General features: G+C 48.6%; 2 protein-coding genes across 2 annotated transcripts in view; one reads left to right on the top strand and one right to left on the bottom strand.

Moving 5' to 3' along the window:
* Positions 1 to 239: 239 nt before the first annotated feature.
* LOC127570052 (fibroblast growth factor 20-like) lies at positions 240 to 10,613 on the top strand. The gene is made up of 3 exons (XM_052015287.1): positions 240 to 431; positions 9,557 to 9,660; positions 10,222 to 10,613. Exons 1-3 carry the CDS (start codon positions 254 to 256, stop codon positions 10,408 to 10,410), a joined length of 471 nt encoding a protein of 156 aa, XP_051871247.1. The 5' UTR covers positions 240 to 253; the 3' UTR covers positions 10,411 to 10,613.
* Positions 10,614 to 18,293: 7,680 nt separating this feature from the next.
* The window catches only part of LOC127570031 (ribosomal RNA processing protein 1 homolog A-like), a 30,525-nt gene continuing 22,006 nt past the window's right edge, over positions 18,294 to 26,812 (bottom strand). Inside the window, exons 14-16 of the mRNA XM_052015242.1 lie at positions 23,540 to 23,698; positions 22,499 to 22,565; positions 18,294 to 19,295 (exon numbers count right to left, since the gene is read on the bottom strand). Coding sequence (XP_051871202.1) covers positions 19,105 to 19,295; positions 22,499 to 22,565; positions 23,540 to 23,698 — 417 coding nt within the window. The 3' untranslated portion in view covers positions 18,294 to 19,104. The remainder of the gene's footprint in view (positions 19,296 to 22,498; positions 22,566 to 23,539; positions 23,699 to 26,812) is intronic.

Below are 26,812 nucleotides of genomic sequence, written 5' to 3'. Positions count from 1 at the left end.
GGGAATGTCCCAGCTCAGCTCTCTGTCAGTCAGTGGGCAGGAAGAGTTCTCAGAATCAGCAAATGACCCTGCACCAAATGTGTTTACTTGAATTAGAGGACAGACTGATTGTTAATTGGACGTAAAACACATCGCTGACTCCATACATCATTGTCACTAAGTAACTAACAAAAATATTTTACTGTGGATTGATCTGAACTTCGGGAAGCGATTGTCCATCAGGGAGAGAGTACAAGTGAAGTAGAAGTTGGTTATGTTGCCAGGAGTTGGTTTAAGAGCAGCCCACACAACGGGGAGCTGCCTCGCTGTGCTGATCATGCTTGTGAGGACTCAGGAGATGGTCTCAGGTGCAGCGGGCATGGATCACAAAGGTGCCGTGCGGAGCCAAACCTGGAGGAACAGTCTGCAGAAAATCAAGGTCAAGTGGCAAGGTACGGAGCGGGAAACTGTCCATGTCAGAGCCCAGAGCCCAGAGGGTAGCGAGTGGTTGTGAGTGACGAGGGTGGCCAGCGAGTAAACATGGCAACCCCACAGACCAGAGGGCCAATGGTGGTCAGCAACAGTGCAGAGGAACAGATAGAGTGGACAGCCAGCACCTCTTTCCCACAGCATCAATGCTCAATACAAGAGGGCATGGCTTTAAGGTAATGGGTGGGAAATTCAAGGGAGATATCAGAGGGAGGTTTTTTACCCAGAGAGTGGTTGGGGCATGGAATGTGCTGCCTGGGGTGGTGGTGGAGGCAGGTACCTTGGTCAAATTCAAGAGATTGTTAGATAAACATATAGAGGAATTTAAAATAGAGGGATATGTGGGAGGAAGGGGTTAGAAAGTATTAGGTGTGGTTTAAAGGTCGGCACAACATGGTGGGCTGAAGGGCCTTTTCTGTGGTCCTATGGTACAATGACATTAGCACTCACACTGCTACTGGCACAAGACCTTTGCTTCAAGCAGAGACAATAAGCCAGGGATCCAGAGATGGGACCTGATGTCCTGAGTGAAACCTGAGGACACCCGATTGTCGAATATCCAGTGGGTGCTCACTGCCCTTGTGATCAGGAATATCAAGCGGGACATCCCCCAGTGAGGGTCAGTTTGTGTGTGGGACCCATCCCCCAGTGAGGGTCTGCGTGTGTGTGGGACCCGTCCCCCAGTGAGGATCAGTGTGTGGGACCCGTCCCCCACTGAGGGTCTGCGTGTGTGTGGGACCCGTCCCCCAGTGAGGATCAGTGTGTGGGACCCGTCCCCCACTGAGGGTCTGCGTGTGTGTGGGACCCGTCCCCCAGTGAGGATCAGTGTGTGTGTGGGACCCGTCCCCCAGTGAGGGTCTGCGTGTATGTGGGACCCGTCCCCCAGTGAGGGTCAGTGTGTGTGTGGGACCCGTCCCCCAGTGAGGGTCTGCGTGTGTGTGGGACCCGTCCCCCAGTGAGGGTCTATGTGTGTGTGGGACCCGTCCCCCGGTGAGGATCAGTGTGTGTGTGGGACCCGTCCCCCGGTGAGGGTCTGTGTCTGTGTGTGTGGGACCCGTCCCCCAATGAGGGTCAGTGTGTGTGTGGGACCCGTCCCCCAGTGAGGGTCTGTGTGTGTGTGTGTGGGACCCGTCCCCCAGTGAGGGTCTGTGTGTGTGTGTGTGTGTGTGTGTGTGTGTGTGTGTGTGGGACCCATCCCCCAGTGAGGGTCTGTGTCTGTGTGTGTGGGACCCGTCCCCCAGTGAGGGTCTGCGTGTGTGTGGGACCCATCCCCCAGTGAGGATCAGTGTGTGTGGGACACGTCCCCCAGTGAGGGTCTGTGTGTGTGTGTGTGTGGGACCCGTCCCCCAGTGAGGGTCTGCGTGTGTGTGGGACACGTCCCCCAGTGAGGGTCAGTGTGTGTGTGGGACCCGTCCCCCAGTGAGGGTCAGTGTGTGTGTGGGACCCGTCCCCCAGTGAGGGTGTGTGTGTGTGGGACCCATCCCCCAGTGAGGGTGTGTGTGTGTGGGACCTGTCCCTCAATGAGGGTCAGTGTGCGTTTGTGTGTGTGTGGGATCCATCCCCCAGTGAGGGCAGTGTGTGTGTGGGGGACCCGTCTCCCAGTGAGGGTCTGTGTGTGTGTGTTTGTGTCTGTCCTTCAGTGAGGGTCAGCGTTTGTGTGTGTGTGTGTGTGTGTGTGTGTGTGACCCGTCCCCCAGTGAGGGTCCTTCACACCCCATGGCACCATCCTTGCATTTTATTCTTTAAGTGACCTGAGAAATCTGTGTGCTTGTTTTCTGTCTCGTTCTCTGGAAGTGTCTCTGCTGGAATTGCTGTGATTTTCTCTCCTGTTACCTTGAGATGCTGGTGCTCTCTGTAGTTCACCAGCACCTCTACTTCCTTAGGAGGCTAAAGAAATTTGGCATGTCCCCTTTGATCCTCACCGATTTTCATTGATGCACCATAGAAAGCATCCTATCTGATTGCATCATGGCTTGTTATGACAACTGCTCTGCTCGGGACCATAAGAAACTGCAGAGAGTTGTGGACACAGCTCAGCACATCACGGAAATCAGCCTCCCCTCCATGGACTCTGTCTACACTCCTCACTGCCTTGGTATAGCAGCCAACATAATCAAAGACCCCACCCACCCGCGACATTCTCCCTTCTCCCCTCTCCCATCAGGCAGAAGATACAAAAGTCTGAAAGCACGTACCACCAGGCTCAAGGACAGGTTCTATCCCACTGTTCTATTAAGACTATTGAATGGTTCCCTAGTACGATAAGAGGAATTCTTGACCTCACAATCTACTTCGTTATGACCTTGCACCTTATTGTCTGCCTGCACTGCACTTTTTCTGTAGCTGTAACACTTTACTCTGCATTCTGTATTGTTTTTACCCTGTACTACCTCGGTGCAAGGTGTAATGAAATGATCTGTATGAGCAGTCTGCAAGACAAGTTTTTCACTGTACCTCAGTATATACCAGGTGGTGATGCAACCAGTCAGAATGCTCTTCACCCTACATCTGTAGAAATTTACAGGTCTTTGGTGACGTACCAAATCTCCTCAAACTCTAATGAAGTAGAGTTGCTGGCATGCCTTCTTCATAATTGCATCATTGTGTTGGGCTCAGGATAGACCCTCTGAGATGTTGACACCCAGGAACATGAAGCTGCTCACCCTTTCCACCGCTGACCCCTCAGTGAGGACTGGTGTGTGTTCTCCCGACTTGCCCTAAGTCCACAATGAACTCCTTGGTTGTGACACCACTCAACCAGCTGATCTATCTCACTATTGTACGCCTCCTCATCGCCATCTGAGATTCTGCCAACAACAGTGGTATCGTTGGTGAATTTATAGATGGCGTTTGAGCTGTGCCCAGCCACACAGTCATGAGTGTAGAGAGAGCAGAGCAGTGGGCTAAGCACACATCCTTGAGGTGCACCTATGTTGATTGTCAGCCAGAAGGAGATAGTACCACCGATCCATACTGACTGTGGTCTCCTGATAAAGAAATCGAGGATCCAGTTGCAGAGGGAGGTACAGAGGCCCAGGTTTTGAAGCTTGTTGATTAGTACTGAGGGGATGATGGTGTTGAACGCCAAGCTGTAATCGATGAACAGCAGCCTGATGTATGTATTGCTGTTGTCTAGGTGCTCCAAAGCTGAGTGGAGAGCCGGTGAGACTGTGTCTGCTGTAGACCTGCTCTGGTGGTGGGTAAATTGCAGCAGGTCCAGGTCGTTGCTCAGGCAGGAGATAATTCTAGCCATGACCAACTTCTCAAAGCATTTCGTCGCAGTAGATGTGAGTGCTACCGGGCGATAGTTGTTGAGGCAGCTCACCCTGCTCTTCTTGGCCACCGGTACAATTGATGCCCTTTTGAAGCAGATGGGAACCTCTGACTGCGCCATTGAGAGGTTGAAGATGACCTTGAACACTCCAGCCAGTTGGTCGACACAGATTTCAGTACCCTGCCTTGTGCACTGTCGGGGTCTGACGCCTGGCTAGGGGTCACCCTCTTGAAGGATGTTCTGACAATGTTTAAAGAACATTTGGACATGGAGAGGAAGGGTTTAAAGGGATAGGGGCCAAATGGAGGGAAATGGGAGTAGATCAGGTCGGCAACGTTCCACATGAATGAGTTGGGTTGAAGGGCCTTTATATCTCCGTGACTATGACTTTATAGAGACACCATCTATATCTACATTTTTGCACTGGGCCATTTTTGGGATACCAGCCTGCAGCTTGTTCCTTTTCATCACCTTTATAAAGCACAGTTTTACCCTGAGTTGCAAGATGGTGGGACACTGCAGTTCAGGAAAAGCTCTGGCAGGGCACGGACTTACTGGGATCAAGGATTATACAACTTCTGTGGACAAACTGGGGAAGCCTCAGACTGAAGACTGAGAGATTTGATGGAACCATTTAAACTCAGGAAGGGTTCAGATCGAATGAACAAATGAGAACCCGTGTCAAATGCAGAAGGGGTGATGATAAGAGTATCTCTACAGCTCCAAGGTGATTGCCAAAGGGGGCAGAGTCAGCAGAATGATCATCCTCAACTCCCTTCCACACATCTCAGTGTCTGAATCTTCCCTGATCAATGTTCTGCGCTCTTAGAATTCATCGTTGATTAATTAATGGAGAAATAAAGGACCGCAGATGCTGGAATCTAGATGAAAAACACGACGACGCTGGAGGAACTCAGCAGGCCAGGCAGCATCCCTGGGGAAAAGCAGACGGTCAACGTTTCGGGTCAGGACCCTTCTTCAGGACTGAAGATAGGAAAAGGGGAAGCCCGATATATAGGAGGGAAAAGCAGAGCAGTGATAGGTGGACAAAAGAGGGGAGGTGGGGTGGGCACAGGGTGGTGATAGGTAGATGCAGGTAAGAGATAGTGATGGGCAGGTGCGGGGGAGGAGGGGAGAGCAGATCCACTGGGGGACGGGGCAAGGAAGGAGAGAGAGGGGAAAAATGGTCTAGAAAAGAGAGGGAGCCTGGGAGAGGGAAGAAAAGCAGCACGGTGGGGGTGGGGGGGTTGTTGTTGGGGGGTGTGGGGATCACCTAAAGTGGGAGGATTCAATGTTCATGCCGTTAGGCTGCAAGGTTCCAAGACGGAAAATGAGATGCTGTTCCTCCAGTTTGCGCTTGGAATTCTCCTGGCAGTGGAGGAGGCCGAGGACTGACATATCAGTGATAGTGTTGGGGGGGGAGTTGGTGACCGGCAATGGGGAGATGCAGATCGCGGTTACGGACGGATTAATTAATGTCTGGCCAAATATAAAATTATTTTCTCACTGATGATGCCTTCCTGTAGCTCCCTGCCGTTGATGTTTTGCTTACCTGCTGCTGGCTTCCTGCTTTGTGCTTGTCATCTCCAATCTGGGACTCCATAAAAACCCTCTCTCTCTGCCTCCCAGATTAATTTTTTAAACTCTCTCCAAGATATTGCTGCTTATGAACTGCCCCTTGTCATAGGTCTCCCTTTCATCTTTTATTTACTTTGTCATTCAAGACACACTAACTTTGCATGCCCCCTCTTTTCCCTTCAAAGGAATAAGCCTATTTTGTCCTTGAACTCTCTCTTCCCTAAATGCCCACTGTCTCTCCACTGCTGTGTTGTCCTGCAACTATTTGCTGGGTCCCTTCGTTAAACCAGTTTAGCTCCTTGCCTGTTGACAGGTGTCTTTCTGTGAGTCCTCCCAACGGACCTACGTTGGTTTGATGACCTCCACATGCCACTTCATTCCCCAGAGCCAGAAGCAACGCTGCTCCCTTCCACATTGGACCTGAAACTCAACGGAGTGACATGGATGAGCAAGGCAGTGAGCAAGCAGCAGTTCCTCTACTGCAGAATAGGAATTGGATTCCACCTCCAGATACTTCCCAACGGCAGAGTCAATGGAACACACGAGAGCAGTCAGTACAGTAAGCAGCTGGGGTACAGGCAGCTCACCTGCACTTCAGGAGGACGTGATGGCGGCCAGCGGTGGGGGAAGGTGGTGGGAAAAGATAGACTGGCAATGGGGACTTATAATTGGAAGGAGCACGTCCTCGGCGATTGTTCAGGGACTCCAAGGGTTAGGACTTGATTGATTACTGGGATGAGGGGGTGGACATATGAAGGAAGGTTGAGCAGCTTGGGTCAATGCTCATTGGCAGAATGAGAGGTTGTCATCTTAGACCGTAAGATATAACAGCAGAATACGGCCATTCAGCCCATCGAGTCTGATCCACCATTCAATCATGGCTGATTTTTTTTAAACCCCATTCTCCCGCCTCCTCCCCATACCCCTTAACCCCCCCCCCCCTTTACCGATGAAGAACCTGTCAATCTCGGCCTTAAACACACCCAATGACTTGGCCTCCACTCCCATCTGTGGCAACGAATTCCACAGATTCACCACCCTCTGGCTGAAGAAATTCCTCCTCATCTCATTTCTAAAGGGACGTCCCTTTATTCTGAGGCTGTGCCCTCGGACCCTAGACTCTCCCACTGATGGAAACATCCTCTCCATGTCCGCTTTATCCAGGCCTTTCAGGATCCGGTAGATCCCCCCCTCATCCTTCTAAACGCCAGCGAGTACAGGCCCAGAGACATCAAACACTCTTCATATGTTAAGCCTCTCGTTCCTGGGATCACTCTTGTGAACCTTGAAGCATATAAGGGAGGTTGTCAGTGTGGGTGCTGAGAGGAAGTTTGCTGTAAGTGGGGGGTATCCAGGACTGGGGGAGGAGTTTCAGAATCAGGTGGTCAACAGAACACAGAACAGCACAGCACAGGAACAGGCCCTTCGGCCCACCATGTCTGTGCTGACCATGATGCCAAATTAAACTAAATCCCTTCTGCCTGCACGTGATCCATATTCCTCCACTCCCTGCACATCCATGTATCTGAACAGCCTCTGAAACACCTCTGCTGTATCTGCCTCCACCCCCACCCCTGGCAGCCCGTTCCAGGCAAGTGTAAAAACCTTGCCCCGCACGTCTCCCTTCTCCCTCTCACCTTAAATGCATGCCCCTTTGAACCTTTGGAATTTCCACACCAGACAGCCGGGGAGACGAATAAATCCAGGCAGAGACTGACAGACTTTAGGGAATTGCAGTCGGGAAGGGCAGGAATGTAGAGCTGAGGCCAAGATGAGATCAGCGCTGATCTCATGGGATTGGTGGAGCAGCCCCGAGGGGCCGAATGGCCATTTCCTCTGATAAAAACTGGAAGAAGTTGGCCAGTCGGGGAGCAGCTGTTGAAAAGGAACAGTCAACGTGTCAGGTCAAGGTCTGGTGGTTGGGACAACGTTCGTCTCTCCCCACTCAACATCGTCTCCGTCTTCTGTCGGGTGGGCATACAGTCGACAGATCCTACATTCCAAACCACCCACCCACCGGAATCAACTCAACACCTTTCCTTCCTGCTCCCACTTCACCACACAGATCCTTCCTGACCACACTCCGATCGAACTCCACCCTTCCCAACCCCTGCACCCTCCCCAAACAGCCAGATTTACTTGTCCTGCATCTTCCAATTAAATTCAGGGAAAGCTGAAGCTTTCGTCTTCTGTGTCCAATCCTGCTCCAGAACTCCTGACCCCATTGCCCTCCCTGGCAACTGTCTATGGCTGAACCGGACTGTTTGCAAATGGTGCCCACAATGGGCTGGGACCAGAGGTAAACCGATACCATCACCAGGACTTCCTCTTTCCATTCCTGACTCCTAGGCCTCAGAAAGTCAGAAGCTTGACTAACCAAAAACGGAGCGGCCTCTGTCTGACGTTCTGAGCTTCCTGAATCATGGGTCCCATTCACTCCTCAGCCCTGCACTCACTGACTGACACGAACATAGAAACATAGAAAACCGACAGCACAATACAGGCCCTTTGGCCCACAAAGTTGTGCTGGACATGTCCCTACCTTAGAAATTACTAGGCTTACCCATAGCCCTCTATTTTTCTCAGCTCCATGTGCCCATCCGACAGTCTCTTGAAAGACCCTATCGTATCTGCCTCCACCACCGTTGCTGGCAGCCCATTCCACACACTCACCACTCTCTGAGTAAAAAACTTACCCCTGACATCTCCTCTATATCTACTCCCCAGCACCTTAAACCTATGTCCTCTTGTGGCAAACATTTCAGCCCTGGGGACAAGCCTCTGACTATCTACCTGATCAATACCTCTCATCATCTTATACACCTCTATCAGGTCCCCCCCATCCTCCGTCGCTCCAAGGAGAAAAGGCCGAGTTCCCTCAACCTGCTTTCATAAGGCATGCTCCGCATTCCAGGCAGCATCCTTGTAAATCTCCTCTGCACCCTCTCTATGGCTTCCACATCCTTCCTGTAGTGAGGTGACCAGAACTGAGCACAGTACTCCAAGTGGGGTCTGACCAGGGTCCTATATAGCTGCAATATTACCTCTCAGCTCCTAAATTCAATTCCCTCATTGATGAAGGACAATACACCATATGCCTTCTTAACCACAGAGTCAACCTGCGCAGCTGCTTTGAGCGTCCTATGGACTCGGACCCCAAGATCCCTCTGATCCTCCACACTGTCAAGAGTCCTACCATTAATACTATGTTCTTAGTTATCTGGGACACTAATTCCCAGATAAGCAATATCTCCATTTCACGAATTTCTCCATGGGTTTCCCCTCTCCATCTCTCTAACCTTCTTCTGTGAACTTTGCTTCCCACAGTCTAGTCCCTTAATCACCCCCAAATTTAACTGTTCCACCACTTGTACCCGTGCCTTCAGCTGCCAGGGTCCCAAGCTCTGGAATCCCATCCCAGGACCTTTTCCATCTCCTCTCCAGTAAGGTTCTTCTTGAAGCACACCTCTGACAGGACTCCAAGAGCACACGACTTAAGGGACTCGGTGTCAAATCATCTTGGGCTGTTTTATTACACAACAGGAACTGTACATGTGCAGACTGTGGTCGTAGGGGGTTGGGTCAGGACAAGGCACAAGGAAAGCTGGATTCCAAAGGGTAAGAGAAGTCAAGGAAATTAATGAAGATGTTTCTACATCAAGGGGTGAGGGAGAGAAGAATAAAGTCCAAACTCTGCTCCAGTAATCCAGCAAAACTGGAATTAATACGAAGCAGGTAGATGATCCGAGACATGGAAGCCAGACGGGTCCCAGTGACAGGACGACCGTGTCTCTTCATCCACCTCCTGACACACTGCAAGGTCCCACATAACACAGGTCTCACATCACGTCTCCCTAAGTGTGATACCAGCACAGTGAAATGTAACTCAGTATTTCTACACACAAATAACACAGTACCTCTCTCCTATAACACACAACTCTCTCAGTGCTAACTCACTGATCCATCAGAGCCACTATTTTATCTCCATTGATGTTAACCGCTCTCCCTAGTGCCCTGTGTCACTGACTGTATCCCCACTGATGTTAATTCCCCTCCCTTACACTGTCCCTCAGTGACCCCTCTCCCCCAGCACCCTGTGTCACTGACTGTATCGCCACTGATGTTAATCCCCCTTCCTTACACCGTCCCTCAGTAACCCCCAGTGTCATGTGTCACTGTGACCCTCCTGCTGTTTGCATTCGGGATTCACATGGTGCTCACTGCTCTCTCTGTCAGGTATAATGGAACTTTTTTCCGTCAAGGTTGGGATTGTTTGCATTCGAGCCATGATCACTCAGCTGTTTCTTGCAATCACCAGTCAGGGGAGACTCTATGCTTCAGTAAGTATTACAACCCTTTTTCACGTTTGATGTAAACTTCTCCCTCCTCAGTGGGCTGGTCAGGGCCTGCAGATCGATTGCAGATTCCACATCGACACAGAAAGGTCAATGACACCATGGGGACAGGTTCAGTGCCAATGGGAGGCTATTCATTACATACAGTCCCCAAATCTCTCCCCAGGTACAGTCCCCGAGGTACCGACTCTCCCCGGGTTATGGTCCCCGAGGTACCGACTGCCCCCGGGGTAGGGTCCCCGAGGCACCGACTGCCCCCGGGCTACGGTCCCCGAGGCACCGACTCCCCCCGGGGTAGGGTCCCCGAGGTACCGACTCTCATCTGATCACTAGGTTGATTTCCCTTTCTCTGCTAAGAATTACTGCAGCATCACTCCCAGAGGCAGGATTAGAAGACCGAGCGGGGCTTGTGATGGATGAGAGACAGGTCCTGCCTGTGCAGGTCAGTTTTGGACTCCCCAGGGTTATACCATTGTGGGACACCAACTTGTTGCTTATGTGTGGTGCATTCTCCATTGTGGCTGAATCTGTGCTTCTTGTCCGCAGGAGACCTTCACTGAAGACTGTCTATTTAGGGAGCAGATGGAGGAGAATCATTATACGACTTACTCATCCCACACACATCCACGTGTCTTTGTAGCGTTAACCAAGAGAGGGGGGCCCAAAAATGGAAGCAAAGCCCGTCTGCACCACCCCAGCACACACTTCATTCCCCGGATGATCAGGGGCTCTTGAACCGTGGTGCCTGCTCCTTCCTCATCATCACAGATTCATTAACTTGTATGTCTTTATGTAAAAGTTCTCCTGCCTCTGTGGGGCTTGGGGCTCATGGACCAAGAGAACTAAGCAGATTATTATCCGACAGAGAAATATTGAATTATATTTAAGTTTGAATTTGCACTGCAAGAGAATTGTTGGTGGGGATGTGAGGCTCTGGATATTGAGTATATGTGACAGGAGTTGTCTGGAGTTGGGGTGGGGTTGGGGTGGGAGGAGTGGGGTTTAGGGATCCCATTGTTGGCCACCATCCCTGGGAAAGGGCAGGGAGTCCACCAACTAACATTGTACTGACAAAATGTTGTTCAAAGCCTGACTCGTGAATGAATAATTCAGCACCAACTCATGGTACAATTTATTGAAGCAAAGGGAAGAAAATGCCCCAGGACTTGGTTTCCCCTCTCACTTTCATAGATTAGACAGTTAGTAATCAGAGGACCAAGCCTGAAGTCCTAATTCCCAAAGAACAGCCTCATCTACATCTGAAAGCCCTTTGACCAGAGGTTCCGTGAGCAGCATATCTACAGATTCCAGTCACCATGGACGACACCACTTCCAGTAAAATCAGCTTTTCTTTTCAGCCTTGCTTCCAAAGAGTTGTTGCTTTGCCAAGGCTGCAACAGAGAGAACTCTGAGTACTTGCCGGTTCTTTTGTTAGTGGTGTTTTGCACTGTGTTTCAGCACTGTCTATCTTTGCTCTGAGTGAGTTGTCCACCAAAGGTACCTTACACTTTATACTGGAAATGCAAATGTTTTCAGATATAAATCTTTAACAATGTTTGCTAGTCAATATTTGGCTCAATTTGTGCAATAATTCAATTTGTGCAGAACACTTCTCCATACAAACTACCCAATGGTTTGCAGCTCCAGGTCTCTGATGGGACAGACACAGGTCAGATCCCTCCAAAGTTCTTGATACAGGTTCACCTCACACTGCACATGAACAGGATTGCTTCCCCTAGATCCACAGCCCAATAGGAAGGTACATCTCAACTGCAGCGGTGGTCAAATCCATGTGCTAGGCAGAAAGAGCTATCAACATGATCAACATCGCCATCTCCTAGTCATAGAGCTGTACCGCATGGAAACAGGCCCTTTGGCCCAACTCACCCATGCCGACCAAGTTGCCTAGCTCAGCTAGTCCCATTTGCCTGGGTTTAGCCCATATCCCCCGAAACCTCTCCGATCCATGTACCTGTCCAGGTGTCTTTTAAATGATGTAAATGTAACTCCCTCAACCACTTTCTCAGGCAGCTCGTTCCACACACCCACCACCCTCTGGGTGAAAACCTTGCCCCTCTGGTCCCTTTTAAATTTTTCCTCTCTCACCTTAAACCCATGCCCCCTTGTTTTGGACTCCCCTACCCTGGGGAAAAGACTTTGGCTGTTCACCTTATCAATGCCCCTCATGATTTTATAAACCTCTCTAAGGTCACCCCACAGCTTCCTATGCTCCAGGAAAACAAATCCCAGCCTGTCCAGTCTCTCCTTCTCGTTCAAGCTCTCCAGTCCCGGCAATATCATCGGCAATCTTTTTTGCACCCTCCCCAGTTGAATGATGGCCTTTTTATAGCATGGTGACCAGAACTGTACGCAGTGCTCCAAATGTGGCCTTACCAACATCTTGTACAGCTGTACCATGACATTCCAACTCCTGTACTCAATATTCTGACTGATGAAGGCAAGCTTGCCAAACACCTTCTTCACTACCCTACCTGTGTCACCACTTTCAAGGAACTATGTAGCTGCATCCCCAGGTCTCTCTGTTCCTCAATGCTCCCCAGTGCCCGACTATTTATTGTGCAGGGTCCTGCCCTGGTTTCCCTGCCCAAAAATGCACCACATCACGCTTAATGGAATTAAACTCCATCTGTCATCGCTCTTACGTTAGAAATCGATCCGTGGCCCACTTTCCCTTCCTCGCCTCACCAAGAAAGCAGTCAACAAATTGACATTAATGTCTGGGATCCTGAAAATGGGGTTTGACCAACGTCTTCCGCTTCCACAGGGCAAGCTTCATGTGATTCCACGAACCTGAACGTGGCTCATCCAACCACAACCAGCACCGCTCGACAACAATAACGATCAAAGGCTATAGGGAGGGAGGAACTTCAAACAATCCCCACTATTAAGGAAAAAATAGTCCTAGGCAAGTTAATGGGGCTAAATGGAGACACAAGAGTGCAGACGCTGGGATCTGGAGCAACACACGAGATGCTGGAGGAACTCACTGGGTCAGGCAGCATCCGTGGAGGGAAATGCACAGTTGACGTTTCGCGATAAGACCCTTCATCTGGACTGACAAGTCCCTGGATCTGATGGCATGCAGCCACTGTGGGGTCTTAGAGGAAGTGGCTGCAGATGTAGTGGATGAGTTTTTTGTAATCTGCCAAAACCCCCTGGGTTAAGGGGGTGTCCCAGAGGACTGGAAAACCACTAATGTACCATTGGTCAATGGACATCCAGCAGCCAACAGAGTACAGCAAGCTACCACAAATAGCCATCAACCAATAACTAGGTAATTCTTAGTGATTATGGTATATTTGTGAGGATGCCGAGGTAGACTCCCAGCTTGCTGTGCAGCTCACCGTGATGTGCTGGAATAGAACATTGAACACTACAGCACAGTACAGGCCCTTTGGCCCACGATGCTGTGCCAATATTTTATCCTGCTCTAAGATCTATCTAACCCTTCCCTCCCACATAGCCCTCCACTTTTCTATCATTTGTGCGTCTATCTAAGAGTTTCTTAAATGTCCCTGATGTATCTGCCCCCACAGCCTCTGCCGGCAGTGCGTTCCACACACCCACCGTTCTCTGTGTAAAAAACTTACCCCTGACATCCCCCTTATACCTTCCTCCAATCACCTTAAAATTATGTCCCCTCGTGTTAGCCATTGTTGCCCTGGGAAAAAGTCTCTGACTGTCCACTTGATCTATGCCTCTTATCATCTTGTACACCTCTATCAAGTCACCTCTCATCCTCCTCTCCAAAGAGAAAAGCCCCAGCTCACTCAACCTATCCTCATAAGACATTCTCTCCAATCCAGGCAGCATCCTGGTAAATCTCCTCTAAAGCTTCCACATCCTTCCTATAATGAGGCGACCAGAACTGAACACAATACTCCAAGTGTGGTCTAACCAGAGTTCTATGGAGCTACAACATCACCTCATGGCTCTTGAACTCAATCCCCCGACTAATGAAGGCCAACACACCGTATGCCTTCTTAACAACCCTATCGACCTGCGCGGCAACCTTGAGGGATCTATGGATGTGGACCACGAGATCCCTCTGTTCCTCCACACTGCTAAGACCCCTTCCATTAACCTTCTGTCCTGCCTTCCATCCTTGATTCAACGCCACATACGAAACGGGGCAACCTTAAAGCATCAGCACTGCAAGACCAAATGGAGACCTGAAACACCGACCAACCTTCTGCCTCCATGGATGCCGCCTGAGTTCCTCCAGCAGTTTTTTGCACTGATGGGCCAGCCCGAATCACTCTTCCTCCCCCAGCCTCAGCCACCCTGCTGCAGTAATTGAAACGAATCAGAAAACCTCAGCATTTTCACGAGCCTACAGTCCTATCATAATCCAGCTGTGTACTTTCCAGAAGACCATAAAATATAGGAGCAGAATTAGGCCATTCGGCCCATCGAGTCTGCTCTGCCATTCGATCATGGCTGATTTATTTTTCCCTCTCAACCCCATTCTCCTGCCTCCTCTCCGTAACCTTTGAAGCCCTTACTAATCAAGAGCCTATCAACCTCCACTTTAAATATACCCAATGACTTGGCCTCCACAGCCGTCTGTGGCAATGAATTCCACAGATTCACCGCCCTTTGGCTAAAGAAATTCCCCCTCATCTCTGTTCTAAAGGGACGTCCTTCTATTCTGAGGCTGTGCCCTCTGGTCCTAGACTCTCCCACTACTGGAAACATCCTCTCCACGTCCTCTCTATCCAGGCCTTTCAATATTCGGTAGGTTTCGATGAGATTCCTAAACTCCAGGCCCAAAGCTACCAGACAGTCCTCATACGTTAACCCTTTCATTCCTGGGATCATTCTTGTAAACCTCCTCTGGATCCTCTCCAATGCCAGCACATCCTTCCTTAGATATGGGGCCCACACCTGCTCACAATACTCCAAATGTGGTCTAACAGACACCTTATAAACCCTCAGCAGTACATCCTTGCCTTTATACTCTAGTCCTCTCGAAATGAATGCTAACATTGTATTTGCCTTCCTTACTGCCGACTCAACCTGCAAGTTAACCTTTAGGGAATCCTGCACTAGGACTCCCAAGTCCCCTTTGCACCTCCGATTTCTGAATTCTCTCCCCATTTAGAAAATAGTCTACGCCTTTATTCCTTCTACCAAAGTGCATGACCGCACACTTCCCTACGCTGTATTCCCTCTGCTACTTCTTTGCCCATTCTCCCAACCTGTCCAAGCCCTTCTGCAGACTCCCTGCTTCCTCAACACTACCTGCCCCTCCACCTATCTTTGTATCATCTGCAAACTTGGCCACAAAGCCCTCAATTCCATCATCCAGATCATTAACATATAATGTGAAAAGTAGCAGACCCAACACCGACCCCTGGGGAACACCACTAGTCACCGGCAGCCAACCAGAAAAGGCCCCCTTTATTCCCACTCTTTGCCTTCGGCCAGTCAGCCAATCTTCTATCCATGCTGGTACCTTTCCTGTGATACCATGGGCTCCTATCTTGTTTAGTAGCCTCGTGTGCGGCACCTTGTCAAAGGCCTTCTGAAAATCCAAGTAAACGACATCCACTGACTCTCCTTTGTCTATCCTGCCTGTTCCTTCCTCAAAGAATTCCACCAGATTTGTCAGGCAAGATCTCCCCTTAAGGAAACCATGCTGACTTCAGCCTATTTTATCATGTGCTCCCAAGTACCCTGAAACCTCATCCCTTCCCCAAGACTCCCTGCAACATGTCCTCCACCAAACCCATACACTCATTTCCATCGAAGGATAGGATTAGGGCAGAGGAAAAGGCTTATGCCATTTCGGGTTCAGCATAGGGTGAAGAAAGGGAAAATAAAATACTAGAATAATCTTAAAAAAGTCTGTAAAAGCTTCAATAACTATGTCCAATGGAAAGAGTAGCAAAAATTAATGTGGGCCCCCTACAGAAACAGGAGATATATTGGATCAGGAAATAGCTGAGAAATTAAACACATCTTTTGTCTTTGCGTGGTAGAAGACACAAAAGATGTCCCAGAAAAAGTAGCATCAGCCACCCCACACTTGGTTTCACAGCCCCCGCAGTTCAATCTGAGAAACGTGGACCTGCCTCACAGATCAGGAGATCACAGCTATTTCTACATTACGGAGAAAATACCATAATTTTACAAACAAGACAGAAATAGCTGCGTCCTTGATCTTTGGCACAAAATCCAGTTCCCAGAACAAGCTGACATTCTTACCGGGACAGAGATGTAAACCTAAGTCCTTCAGGAATGAGAGGTCACTTGTAGTGCACATACCACGTGTCAGAAGCATGTTCATTCTTAACCTAAACTAGTGACATTTAGATAACTCAGTGCACTGACCCTGTACTTCCAAAACAAAGTTCTTCATTGACGCAACTGTTCTTGCACATAATGAAATGAGAAGAGACGCTTTCATTTTTGAGATACTTGAGCCATTTTAATTTCCAAATAGAATACTTCAGGAATTTTCAACAATGTATGGGGTTGGATCTGGAGTGGGCAGGCACCAGAATAGAATGCAAGCCAAGAGTTGTTAATCCTCCTGCGGGAAAGCTTCCCCACCCATGGCTTTAGTTGTCCCCACTTTTTCAACATTAGTCATCTTGGAACAGTTACGCCAGCTAGGGACTTGGGTTAGTCAGGAACATCTGTTTCAACAAATCGCAATGTAGAATCAGAATCAATTTTGGTTGAACTTTGATGTATCAAAGGGCAGAAACATCAGTGGGTGTTATTGAAAGGCCAGCTGATAGTAGTTATAGAATTGGGCAAGGTATAAATCAGGAAATTGGAGGTGTGGAACGGGATTCACAGCGAGAGTTTGACCTATGCATCGACTGAGCAAATGGGATGTGTATGAGATGTTTAACTGCATGAATAATTTGAGAAACCAACCAGGGATAAGGCTATTTTGGATCTTGTTTTGTGCAAGAAGGGGGTTAATAGTCTCATTGACATGGGAGCTGGTGGTGGGGAGTGGGGAGAGAGTGGACAGGAAAGGTGTAGAGGGATATTGGTTAAATGGGGATTGCAGTTGACATGGACCAGTTGGGCCGAAAGGCTCCTTCCTGTGTTGTGCGTCTCTCTGACACTCAACAGGTGAGGCATCATCTGTGGAAAGAGAAACAGGGTTAACGTCTCAGGATGCAGGCTGACCTGCTGAGTGTTTCCGGCATTTTCTGTTTTTGTTTCCATTATCTGCAGGAGGCGCTGCCTCAAGAAGGCAACATCCGTCATCAAAGATCCCCACCATCCGGGCCGTACCATCTTCTCACAGCTCCCATCGGGCAGGAGGTACAGAAGCCTGAAGTCCCACACCACCGGGTTCAGGAACAGCTACTTCCCTTCAACCATTCGGTTCTTGAACCAACCGGCACAACCCTAATCACTGCAGTTTAGCAACACAGGGACCACTTTGCACTACAATGGACTTCTTTTTGTTCAAATTGTGTTCTTTCTTGTAAAAATTGTGTATAATTTGTTTTTCTTGTGAATACTGCTTATCTGATGCCCTGTGCCTGTGAAGCTGCTGCAAGTTGCACCTGTGCACACATGGACTTGTGCATGTGACAATAAACTTGACTTTGACGTTTGCACCCTGGGGAAAAGACCGCGTACCCTTCCCATGCCTCACATAATTTTATCCACTTGTTTGCAGGAAGAATGTTTTCCCTGACTGACGGGTCTGGGCCAGAGGGCACAGCTTCAGAATAAGGGGAAGGCTGATTAGGAGTGAGAGGGGAAAACACTTTCTCCACTCAGAGCAGGACGAATCTTTGGAATTTTCTGCTCTGGATGGCTGTGGAGGCTCAGTCACTGAGTTCACTCAAAAGGATTGATAGATTTCTGAATATGAGGTGAATCAAGGGATATGCTGCAAAAAGGTGCTGAGGCAGAAGGTCAGCCACGACCTTGCTGAGTGGGCTCCTGCTTCTTGTGTCCTTATTGAGGAAAGGCAGCTTCAGCAGATCCCAAGGCAACAACGCCAAAGGGATTTGACAAAACACATTCCAATGGAGCACCATGGCTCAAGCACGAAGGCACACATCTGAGGGGAAAGGAGCTACCTGGAACTAGCATGCTCCAGCCACACATCCAGAGAAAGCTGGGCTCATCTAATTCCTCTGGTGGCTCCTGTCCAGATTCCCTGATCACTGTGGGAATGATTGGTCCCATCTCATCTCAAAGGTAGCAGTCCCTCCACTGCCTCTGCCCAGGATGCGTCACGCTGCGGATGGAGATCAGCCAACACATTATACAAGAATGAATCTTCTCCATCTGTATTCCATTTGTGTCGTCAGGCAGCTACTTCGATCAAGGCAGGAATATTGGACCTGATCCAGCCCACAGACTGTGAGATTCGATACAAGGGAGGTATCAAATGGAACACTCACAGAAAACCTCCTAAGATTACCTGCAGGCTGCCAGTCTGCCTTAGGCCAATGGCGGCATCCCCCCCCTGTGGGGTGCAGTTAACACAAAAGGCCAGGGATTCAGTGCACGCCTGCAACCATCTGTGTGCTTCAACAGAACACGTTTACTGCAGGGCCCGAGGGTGGGAAACACACACACACAACGCTTAGAAAAATTCAAGCAGCAGCTTTAGAAACCAGCCTGCCAGATTGCTTTTTATTGTCCAATGTTTGAGGTAAAACACAGAAGGTCCAGATAGAGCGATAAAGAGAAATGGTGATGAACCAGTTGGTACCAACCTCACGGCTACTGAGATAAATCCCTTCATAAAAAGAGGAAACTGTTCTGTGTATTTTGCATTATCCCTTGCTGACTTGAGCAGCAGAAGGTTGGTGAGCCAAATGGAGTAGTTCCATGTTGTGACAATTCTATTATTCCAATCTCTCAAACATCTGAAGGACTTTCATACCTGATGAATTCCTCCAAGGTCCCGAGGATCGATGGGAATAGCAGGGAGCTCTTGAATGACACCCCTGTGGAAGTGTGGCACTCCCTCAGACGTGCACTTCCCCAGTTCTGCACCCCTGACAGTACCTCAATAGATTGGGGGATTTGGCCCTCTGATTTGTAGACAATAGTGGCAGCTATCAAAATACCCAAAATGGACAGAATTGCCGTGTGTTTGAGGAATGGGACCTTAACCAAAATAAGCAACTCTGAGAGGAAGGGGCAGATAAAGAAAGCAATTTTTCTCACCCCACCCAACAGCACTCCCCTGAAGAAAAGGAGAGTGGATGGGGGTGCGAGATAGTTGGAATTGGGAGCAGGCAGTCAGCTGGTGTCAGCCTGGGCCAAAACTAGCTGGTGTTTAGGGTGAGTGCACAGCCCACCTCACAGAGAGCACTCAACTGAATGACCGAAGGAAACGACACAACTCTGGAATCCACAGGGCTGAACAACCAGAGCAAAATACTGAGTAGAAAGGCAGCTGTGGTGAGCTTAGAAGAAGTCCATGGCTGTGGGCCGTTTCTTCACTGAGAACGAGGCTCTCTTGGGCCGAAGGACAGGGGAGCAGGTTGGCGTCGAGTTGGACTTTAACACGCTGTGGTGAGGCTGTTGCTTTGGGTCAAACGCAACACGAGATGTCCCCGCCGGGCTCACCAGAATGCTTTTGTCCGTCCTTTTAAATTCTGGAAAAAAAAACAGTAAAACATGATTGACTGATATTAAAAATACTTCATATTTATATATGGTAGCTAACGTTGTTCCCTTGTTCAAAACAGGCAGCAGGGATAAGCCAGGAAACTCCAGGCCAAACAGCCCTGCATCAATAGTAGAGAAATAACTGGAAAACATTTTAAGGTATAGGATTTGTGTTCACTTGGAAAGGCAGGACCTGATTAGGAGTCAGTGTGCTTTTGTGTGGGGCAAATCCTGTCTCACAAATCTGAGGGTTTTTTTTTGAGGAGGTAACTAAGAAAATCAATGAAGGCAGCGCAGTAGACGTGGTCTACATGGACTTTAGCAAAGTTTTTGACAAGGTCTCGCACGGTAGGCTGGTCCAGAAGGTTGGGGCACATAGGATCTAAGACCAATTTTTTTCAAATTGGTTCCAAAATCAGCTTGATGAGGGTAGTAGTGGAGTGTTGCATTTTTTTTAAACTGGAAGTCTGTGACCAGTGGTGTACCTCAGTGCTGGGACCTTTGTTGTCCGATATAAATGACTTGGATAAGAATGCAGGTGGTCTGCTAAGTTTGCAAACACACAGATTGGTGGAGTAGTAGATAGCGAGGAAAGTCATGAAAGGACACAGAGGCAATGGATCAGCTGGAAAGTTGGGTGGAGCGGTGGCTGATGGAATTTAATCCAGACAAGTGTGAGGTAATGCAGTCTGGGACATCAAAGACCAACAGGACATGAACAGTAAATGGCAGGGACCTCAGGAGTGTTGATGTACGGAGAGACTTTGGGGTACAAGTTCATAGCTCCCTGAAACTGGTGACACAGGGGGATAGGGTAGTGACAAAGGCATTCAGCATTCTTGTCTTCATAGGTTGAGGCGAGATCTCAAGTTGCAACTGTGCAGAACAGTGGACAGGCTGCACTTGGAGCACTGTGGACAGTTCTGGTCACCACACTACACGAAGGATTAGAGTGCAGAAGGGATTCACCAGGATATTGACTGGAATTGAGGGCTGGAGTTATAAGGAGAGACTGGATAGGTTGGGTTTATTCTCACTGGAACATTGGAGCCTGAGGAGTGACCTTATAGAAGTTCATAAAATTATGAGGGGCATATATAGGGTAGATAGCACCTGTTCCTCAGGGCAAGGGAGGACACAGATCTAAGGTGAGAGGGGAGAAATTTAAAGGAGATCTGAGGGGCAAGTTTTTCCCCCACACAGAGGGTGGTGGTTAATTGGAACGAGCTGCCAGAGGCAAGTACAATTACGGTGTTTAAAAGGCATTTGGACAGGTACTTGGATAGGAAAGGACCTAATGCAGGCAAACAGGATTAACGTAGGTAGGCACCGCAGTCTGCATGGAGAAGTTGAGCCAAGAGGCCCATTGCCCTGCCATACAGCCCTTTACTTAAGAACATAAGAAGTAAGCCATTTGGTCTCCCCCACCCACTGTCCCACTCATGGCTGAACTTTTACCTCAGCAGCCCTTTCCTGCACTGACCCCATATCCTTTGATTCCCTTCATATTCAAAAATCTATCGATGTCTATCTCAAGTATTCCCTCGGCTAGAGAATTCTCAAGATTCACCACTCTCTGGGTCAAGAAATTCTTCTCATCTCTGTCCTCAATGGCCAGCCCTTACTTTGAGGTTGTGACCTCTGATTCTAGACAACCCAGTCAGCAGAAACATCCTTGGCAACTTTGCTGCCAAGTGCTGTAGAAATTTTTGATCTAGAATGGAGTCTCAGCTCCATAAGAATTGGTGACCAAAGGGTGCACTTGTTTCCTTTCTCTTGGTACCGACTCCACTCTGCCTGGGTCTCAGAGACAATGATTCACCTTGGGGCAAGGCTCACAGGTACTGGCTCTCATCAGGAAATGGTCCACCATTCTTTTACCCAGCACATGCCACCTGACACAACCTTAACAGTCAAAAGCTCACCAGCACTTGCTGGGGAATGTTCTCCGATCTCTAAAAAGCCTTCTTCTTTGCTCTGTAATTACGGGCCCATCTGGTCCAGAATTCACTGCCCCCACCCTGCCGACTGCAGCCTATTTTGAACTCCTCCATCTGGTTTCAGTCAATTGTCCTTCAGTCCACGTGTCAGTGCCTTTACCTCTCCTCTGCACCTTCAGCACAGGAGGTATCCACACCCTTATCCCTCCTCAGCTCACTTCTACCCTATGTCTCCCAGATGGTACAGTGCAGCCACTATATGTTTGTGAAGGGAATGAACATTCAGGGTGGTAGATGGGTTCCCAATCAAATGTTAGTGCTTTGTTCTAGATGGTGCTAAGGTTCAGAGCTGCACTAATCCAGGCAAGTGGAGAGTGTTCCATCACACTCCCGATTTTGGAGATGGTGGAAAGGCTTTAGGATGTCAGGAGGTGGGTCACTCACTGTAGGATATACCTAGCCCAACCTGCTCTGGCAACCACAGTATTAATTGTGGCTGGTCCCAGTTGAGATTTGGGTCAATGGTGACCCCCTCAGGATGTTGAACATGAAAGACTCAGTGATGGTAATGCCACTGAATGTCAGGGGTAATGGTCAGACCCTCTCTCTCTCTCGTTGGAGATGTCCATGCCCTGAACTTCTGTGGCATGAATGTTACTCGACATTTATCAGCCCACCAGAATGTTGTCCAGGTTTTGTTTCACGCAGGCATGGGCTGCTTCATTTGCTGAGGTGTTGTGAATGGAATGGAACATTAAAGTCCTGGAGTTGTACAGTGTAGAAACAGGCCCTTTGGTCCCCCATGTCTATGCCACCTACCTGTACTAACCCCATTTTCCTGCATTAATTCCCTATCCCTCCATCTGGACGGCTACCTGAATGTTGTTACCGTTCCTGCCTCCACCACCTCCTCTGGCAACTCATTCCAGGTACCAGTTACTCCTTGTGTGTGAAATATTTACCCCTCAGATCCCCTTTAAACTTCCTCCCCATCACCTTAAACCTGTGCCAACTGCGACATCCCCACCATGGGAAACAGACTTGACCCAAGTCTCTCATAATTTTATAAACCTCTATCAGGTCACCCCTTAGCCTACCCAGTCTCTCCTGATAACTCAAGCCCTCCAATCCAGGCCACATCTTTGTTAATCCTTTCCTCATCCTCTCCAGCTTAATCTTCAGTGTGGGGATTGTGCGAGAACTAACGGCAACAACCCGTATTTCTGCCTTGCCTGGTAGCAACAATTTACCTGCTGTTGTGTTCTTTCTCAGCCCAAACCGTACTTTCTTTCCACTGGAAGTTGACATGGTTTTAATCTGTGGTGGCAAAAAGAAAACATACTTCAAAAAAAAATAAAACTAGACATAAAAACTGCTGGAGGATCTCAGCGGGTCGGGCAGCATCTGTGGAGGGAAATGGACAGTCGACGTTTTGGATCAAGACCCTTCACCTGTCCTGATGGTCTCGACCCAAAACGTTGACTGTGCATTTCCCTCCACAGATGCTGCCCGACCCAGAGTTCCTCCAGCAGTTTGTATTTTGCTTCAGGTTCCAGTATCTGCAGTCTCTTGTGTCTCCCTGCAACTAGACATGTTGGGTAAAGACCCACAGGTCCAGAGGGCAGTATAGTACCAGACTCCAGAATGGTCTCGGGTGCAAAGAGCAGAAAGCAGTCACCTTGCAGAAACAGGCCTCAGGATGGTCTCGAATGTAGAGGGCAGGGCCATCCAAGAGTAAAATGTTGCAGAATGTTCCAGACTGCAGAGAGCAGAAAGCAGGAAACTTAAAAGACCCTGTGGAGACGGAATGGTCTAATTGGGGGTAGAAAGAATCAGGTTCTGCAGCAAAGTTGGAACCAAACAGGGTGGGGGTCAGCATCCAACAGAGATACACTGGGAGCAGTTATCCAGGGAGATCAGTGAGCAGGATTAGACTGGATGTGGTATTAACGGGTGCAGGGGGACAGAGGAGTCAGAATGCTCTGTGCACCCTTGCCTGGAATCTGATCACTACCCGCCCCAGCGTTGTTCCAAACTCCAGAGGGAGATATTGCCTTTGGCAGCAAGAAAAACTGAAAATGCAGAAATGTTCGGTGGTAGATAGATGACAGTGCCCACACCACCCCTGCCCCATGTTTTTATGTTCACATTCTACTGGCAGGAAGGGCCACAGGTCCAATGGGCTTGGTCAGAACAGTTTGCAGCTATGGCCTCAACATTTTCCATATCCAGCACAACCTCTGCGGCAAAGAGAAGAGTTTGTGGATCAGAGTACAGAAAGGTCCCCTCACCTCGTTACACCGCCTGGGAGTAGTCTCGGCACTCCTCACTTTCTTGAAGAAGATGGGCTTTGGTATAGGAATTTTTTCAAACTTCACAAACTCACTGGTTTCTGCTGTGTTCAAGGCCTTGACTGGAGCACAGGGCCTGGCGTCACCCTGGGATGTGGCCTGCTCAAGATAAAACCAAACTATTTACAGAAGGGCGATCAGAACGCTACGAGCATTCAAACGAGTCAGCCCAACACCACCAATGGGAGGATGGAGGAAGGGATGAAGTCATCAAGCCAACTTGACCAATGACTGATTCATAGTTTCTCAGCACGTGGGGCAGCGGGGATCGAATAACCCAGAAATCTCACACTGTTTGGAGGTAGGGTGGAGTTCAACCAGGTTCCATTACCTTGCTACCCACCAGAGATCACTCAGCTGTTTCTGCGCTGCAGATGCATGGCGGTGCAGCAAGGGAGATGACACCTTTATCAGCCCCTGTAGTTAAGCATCTACCTTCCAGGAGGGAGTCACCAGAATGTGATGGGTACCTACTCACCACACCTATCAGCCAAACCCGAATTTGGTTAAATGGAGTACCACTGCATGAAACTCTCCACTTCAGAGGGACAGTTCTGGCTCCCATTTGCTCCTCTTAGATATGAAATGGAATTTACAGGCAATGAAGTGCATTGAGGAAGTCACAACATGGTGTTCAGGGGCAGGTCAAAGGATGCTGACAGAGTTCTGGAAGGCACTTGTGACAAGAACACAAATTGGAGGTTATTTAAACTTTGAGCCCACTTACAATTCTTGAACTTAGGTTCACCTTCCCACACAATCAGAATTCTGTCAGGAACCAAATATCCATCGACCTCAGTCTTGAGTGTAATGCAGGATGAGCATCCACAGCTCTCTGGAGTTGCAAAGATTAACAGACACTTAAACACCAGGCAAGTGTGAGGTGTTGCACTTTGGGAGGTCTGAATGTAAGGGGAAAGTATATAGTAAATGGCAGGACCCTTAAGAGCACTAGTGTATTGAGGGATCTTGGGGTGCAAGTTCATAGCTCTCTGAAAGTGGCAACACAAGGAGACAAGTGGTAAAGGCAACGTAAGATGTGCCTTCATCAGTCAGAGCATTGAGTTTAAGAGTCAAGATGTCATATTGCAGCTGTATAACTTTGGTTAGGCTGCATGTGGAGTACTGTGTGCAGTTCTGGTCGCCCCATTACAGGAAGGATGTGGAGGGTGCAGGAGAGGTTCACTAGGACATTGAATGGATTAGAGAGTATTAGCTATAAGGAGAGGTTGGACAAACTTGGACTGTTTTCTCTGAAGCATCAGAGGCTGAGGGGAGACTTGATAGTTTATAAAATTATGAGAGGCGTAGAGTAGATAGTCAAGAGTCTTTTTCCCAGGGTGGAGATATCAAATACTAGAGGGCATAACTCTAAGGTGAGAGGGGGCAAATTTAAAGGAGATGTGAAGGACGTTTTTTTTTTAAACACACTGCTGGGGAGCTGGTGGAACCAGGTACAACGATAGTTTAGACAGGTGCACAAACATGTGGGGTTTGGAAGGATACAGATCATGTGCAGGCAGATGGGATTAGTTTAATTTGGCATCATGTTTGGCACGGACACTGTGGGCCGAAGGGGCTGTTCCTGCCCTGTACTGTTCTGTCATAATTGGCTGATCCCTCACTATTAGACTATTTTTAGTTACCGACTCTCCAGCCAGTGGGAAACAGCTTCTTAATTCTACCCTTTCCAAGTAAATTGCATCCATTTCTTTCCACTGAAAGTGGCTACACAGGTAGATAGTGTTGGATTCAACTGTTTTAAGTAGTTTTTTAATGTGTATAGTGTTTAATACACCTCAAGTGGCTGCACAAGGAATGGCCACTTCCTAGTTTATTGGTTCATCCATAATACGTGTTTTCTCATTGGTTGGTTTTGCCACAGGTATCTGATTGGACTATTGTTAGCTAAGGAGTACCTCTTATCTCAGGTATAAAAGGTGCTGCTTTTTGTTAATCTCTCTCTCGCCTCTATCTCTCTCTTGCTCTCTCCCGCCCCACCGGCCCTAGCTTATTTTTAGTCCCTTTGTCTCCACTCATCTCCTCGTAGTAAAGCTAGTGCCACGTGCTCTGTGACTGTTTCTTTGTTTTAAACTTTTCCAATAAAACTTTGTGAAGCACCAAGTTGTTTTCAACTCATTCCTGGACTCCTGAAAGAACCTGTGGATTCGAAAATAACCAGATCCAACAATAGGGTGGTTAAGAAGGCTTATGGAATGCTTGCTTTCATTAATCGAGGTATTGAGTACAGGGGTCAAGAAGTTATGATGCATCTCTGTATAACTCTGGTTAGGCGCATTTAAAGTATTGCATGTAATTCTGGTCACCTCACTATAGGAAGGACGTCGAGGCTTTAGAGAGGGTGCAGAGGAGGTTTACTAGGATGCTGCCTGGATTAGAGGGCATGTGCTATCAGGAGAGGCTGGACAAACTTGGGCTCTTTTCTCTGAAGTGGCGAAGGCTGAGGGTGATCTGTTGGAAGTATATAAAATTATGAAGGGCACAGATAGGGTGGACAAGCAATATCTTTTTCCCATTATTGAGCGATCCAATACCAAAGGGCATGCAGTTAAGGTGAGAGGGGGTAGGTTCAGAACAGATATGAGGGGTACGTTTTTTACTTAGAGAGTGGTGGATGCCTGGAATGCCTGATAGGGTGGTGAAGCACATGAATGAGAGGAGAATGGAGGAATATGGGCATTCTGTAGGCAGGGGGGCTTAGCTATGTCGGCACAACATTGTGGGCCGAAGGGCCTGTTCTGTGCTCTACTGTTCTATGTTCTAATCACCTCTTATTCTTCTAAACTCCAGGGATTTTAAGCCCATTGTTTTCAGTCTTTGTAATGCAGGACACACTCTCCACCACCCCATCACCGCTCCGGAAATCAATCCCTAGTTTTCGTTACAGTTTTGCGTGAGATTACAACACAAGTGCGTACAGCTGGAAGGAACCCTGCCTGAAGATTGGTAACTAGTTTGGTGTTGGGAGACAGAGAACGAAGATAAAGGTTCCTCTATCAGCAGGCTATGATACATAGTTTTTCTTTGGTACCTGGTTCTCAAAATAAACTGAAAATTAGAGCCAGAAAATTAAGAATCAGGAAGCATGCTTCTTTAAAGGCTGAGGATGTGGGGTGAGCTGAAAATGTTACATACGGGATTCATGGTTTTGCTGATTTTAAGGCATTGAGGGACATGGGGTAGTGACAAGTT

This window comes from Pristis pectinata, chromosome 4 (genome assembly GCF_009764475.1).
Source record: "Pristis pectinata isolate sPriPec2 chromosome 4, sPriPec2.1.pri, whole genome shotgun sequence".
Taxonomy (NCBI): Eukaryota; Metazoa; Chordata; class Chondrichthyes; order Rhinopristiformes; family Pristidae; genus Pristis; species Pristis pectinata.
This window is presented reverse-complemented; position numbering and strand designations above follow the sequence as displayed.

Coding starts and splice junctions, on each gene's coding strand:
- LOC127570052 (XM_052015287.1), top strand. CDS start 254: ATGTTGCCAGGAGTTGGTTTAAGAGCAGCCCACACAACGGGGAGCTGC. Junction 432..9,556: donor AATCAAGGTCAAGTGGCAAG/GTACGGAGCGGG, acceptor TCTCTCTGTCAG/GTATAATGGAACTTTTTTCC. Junction 9,661..10,221: donor AGGGGAGACTCTATGCTTCA/GTAAGTATTACA, acceptor TCTTGTCCGCAG/GAGACCTTCACTGAAGACTG.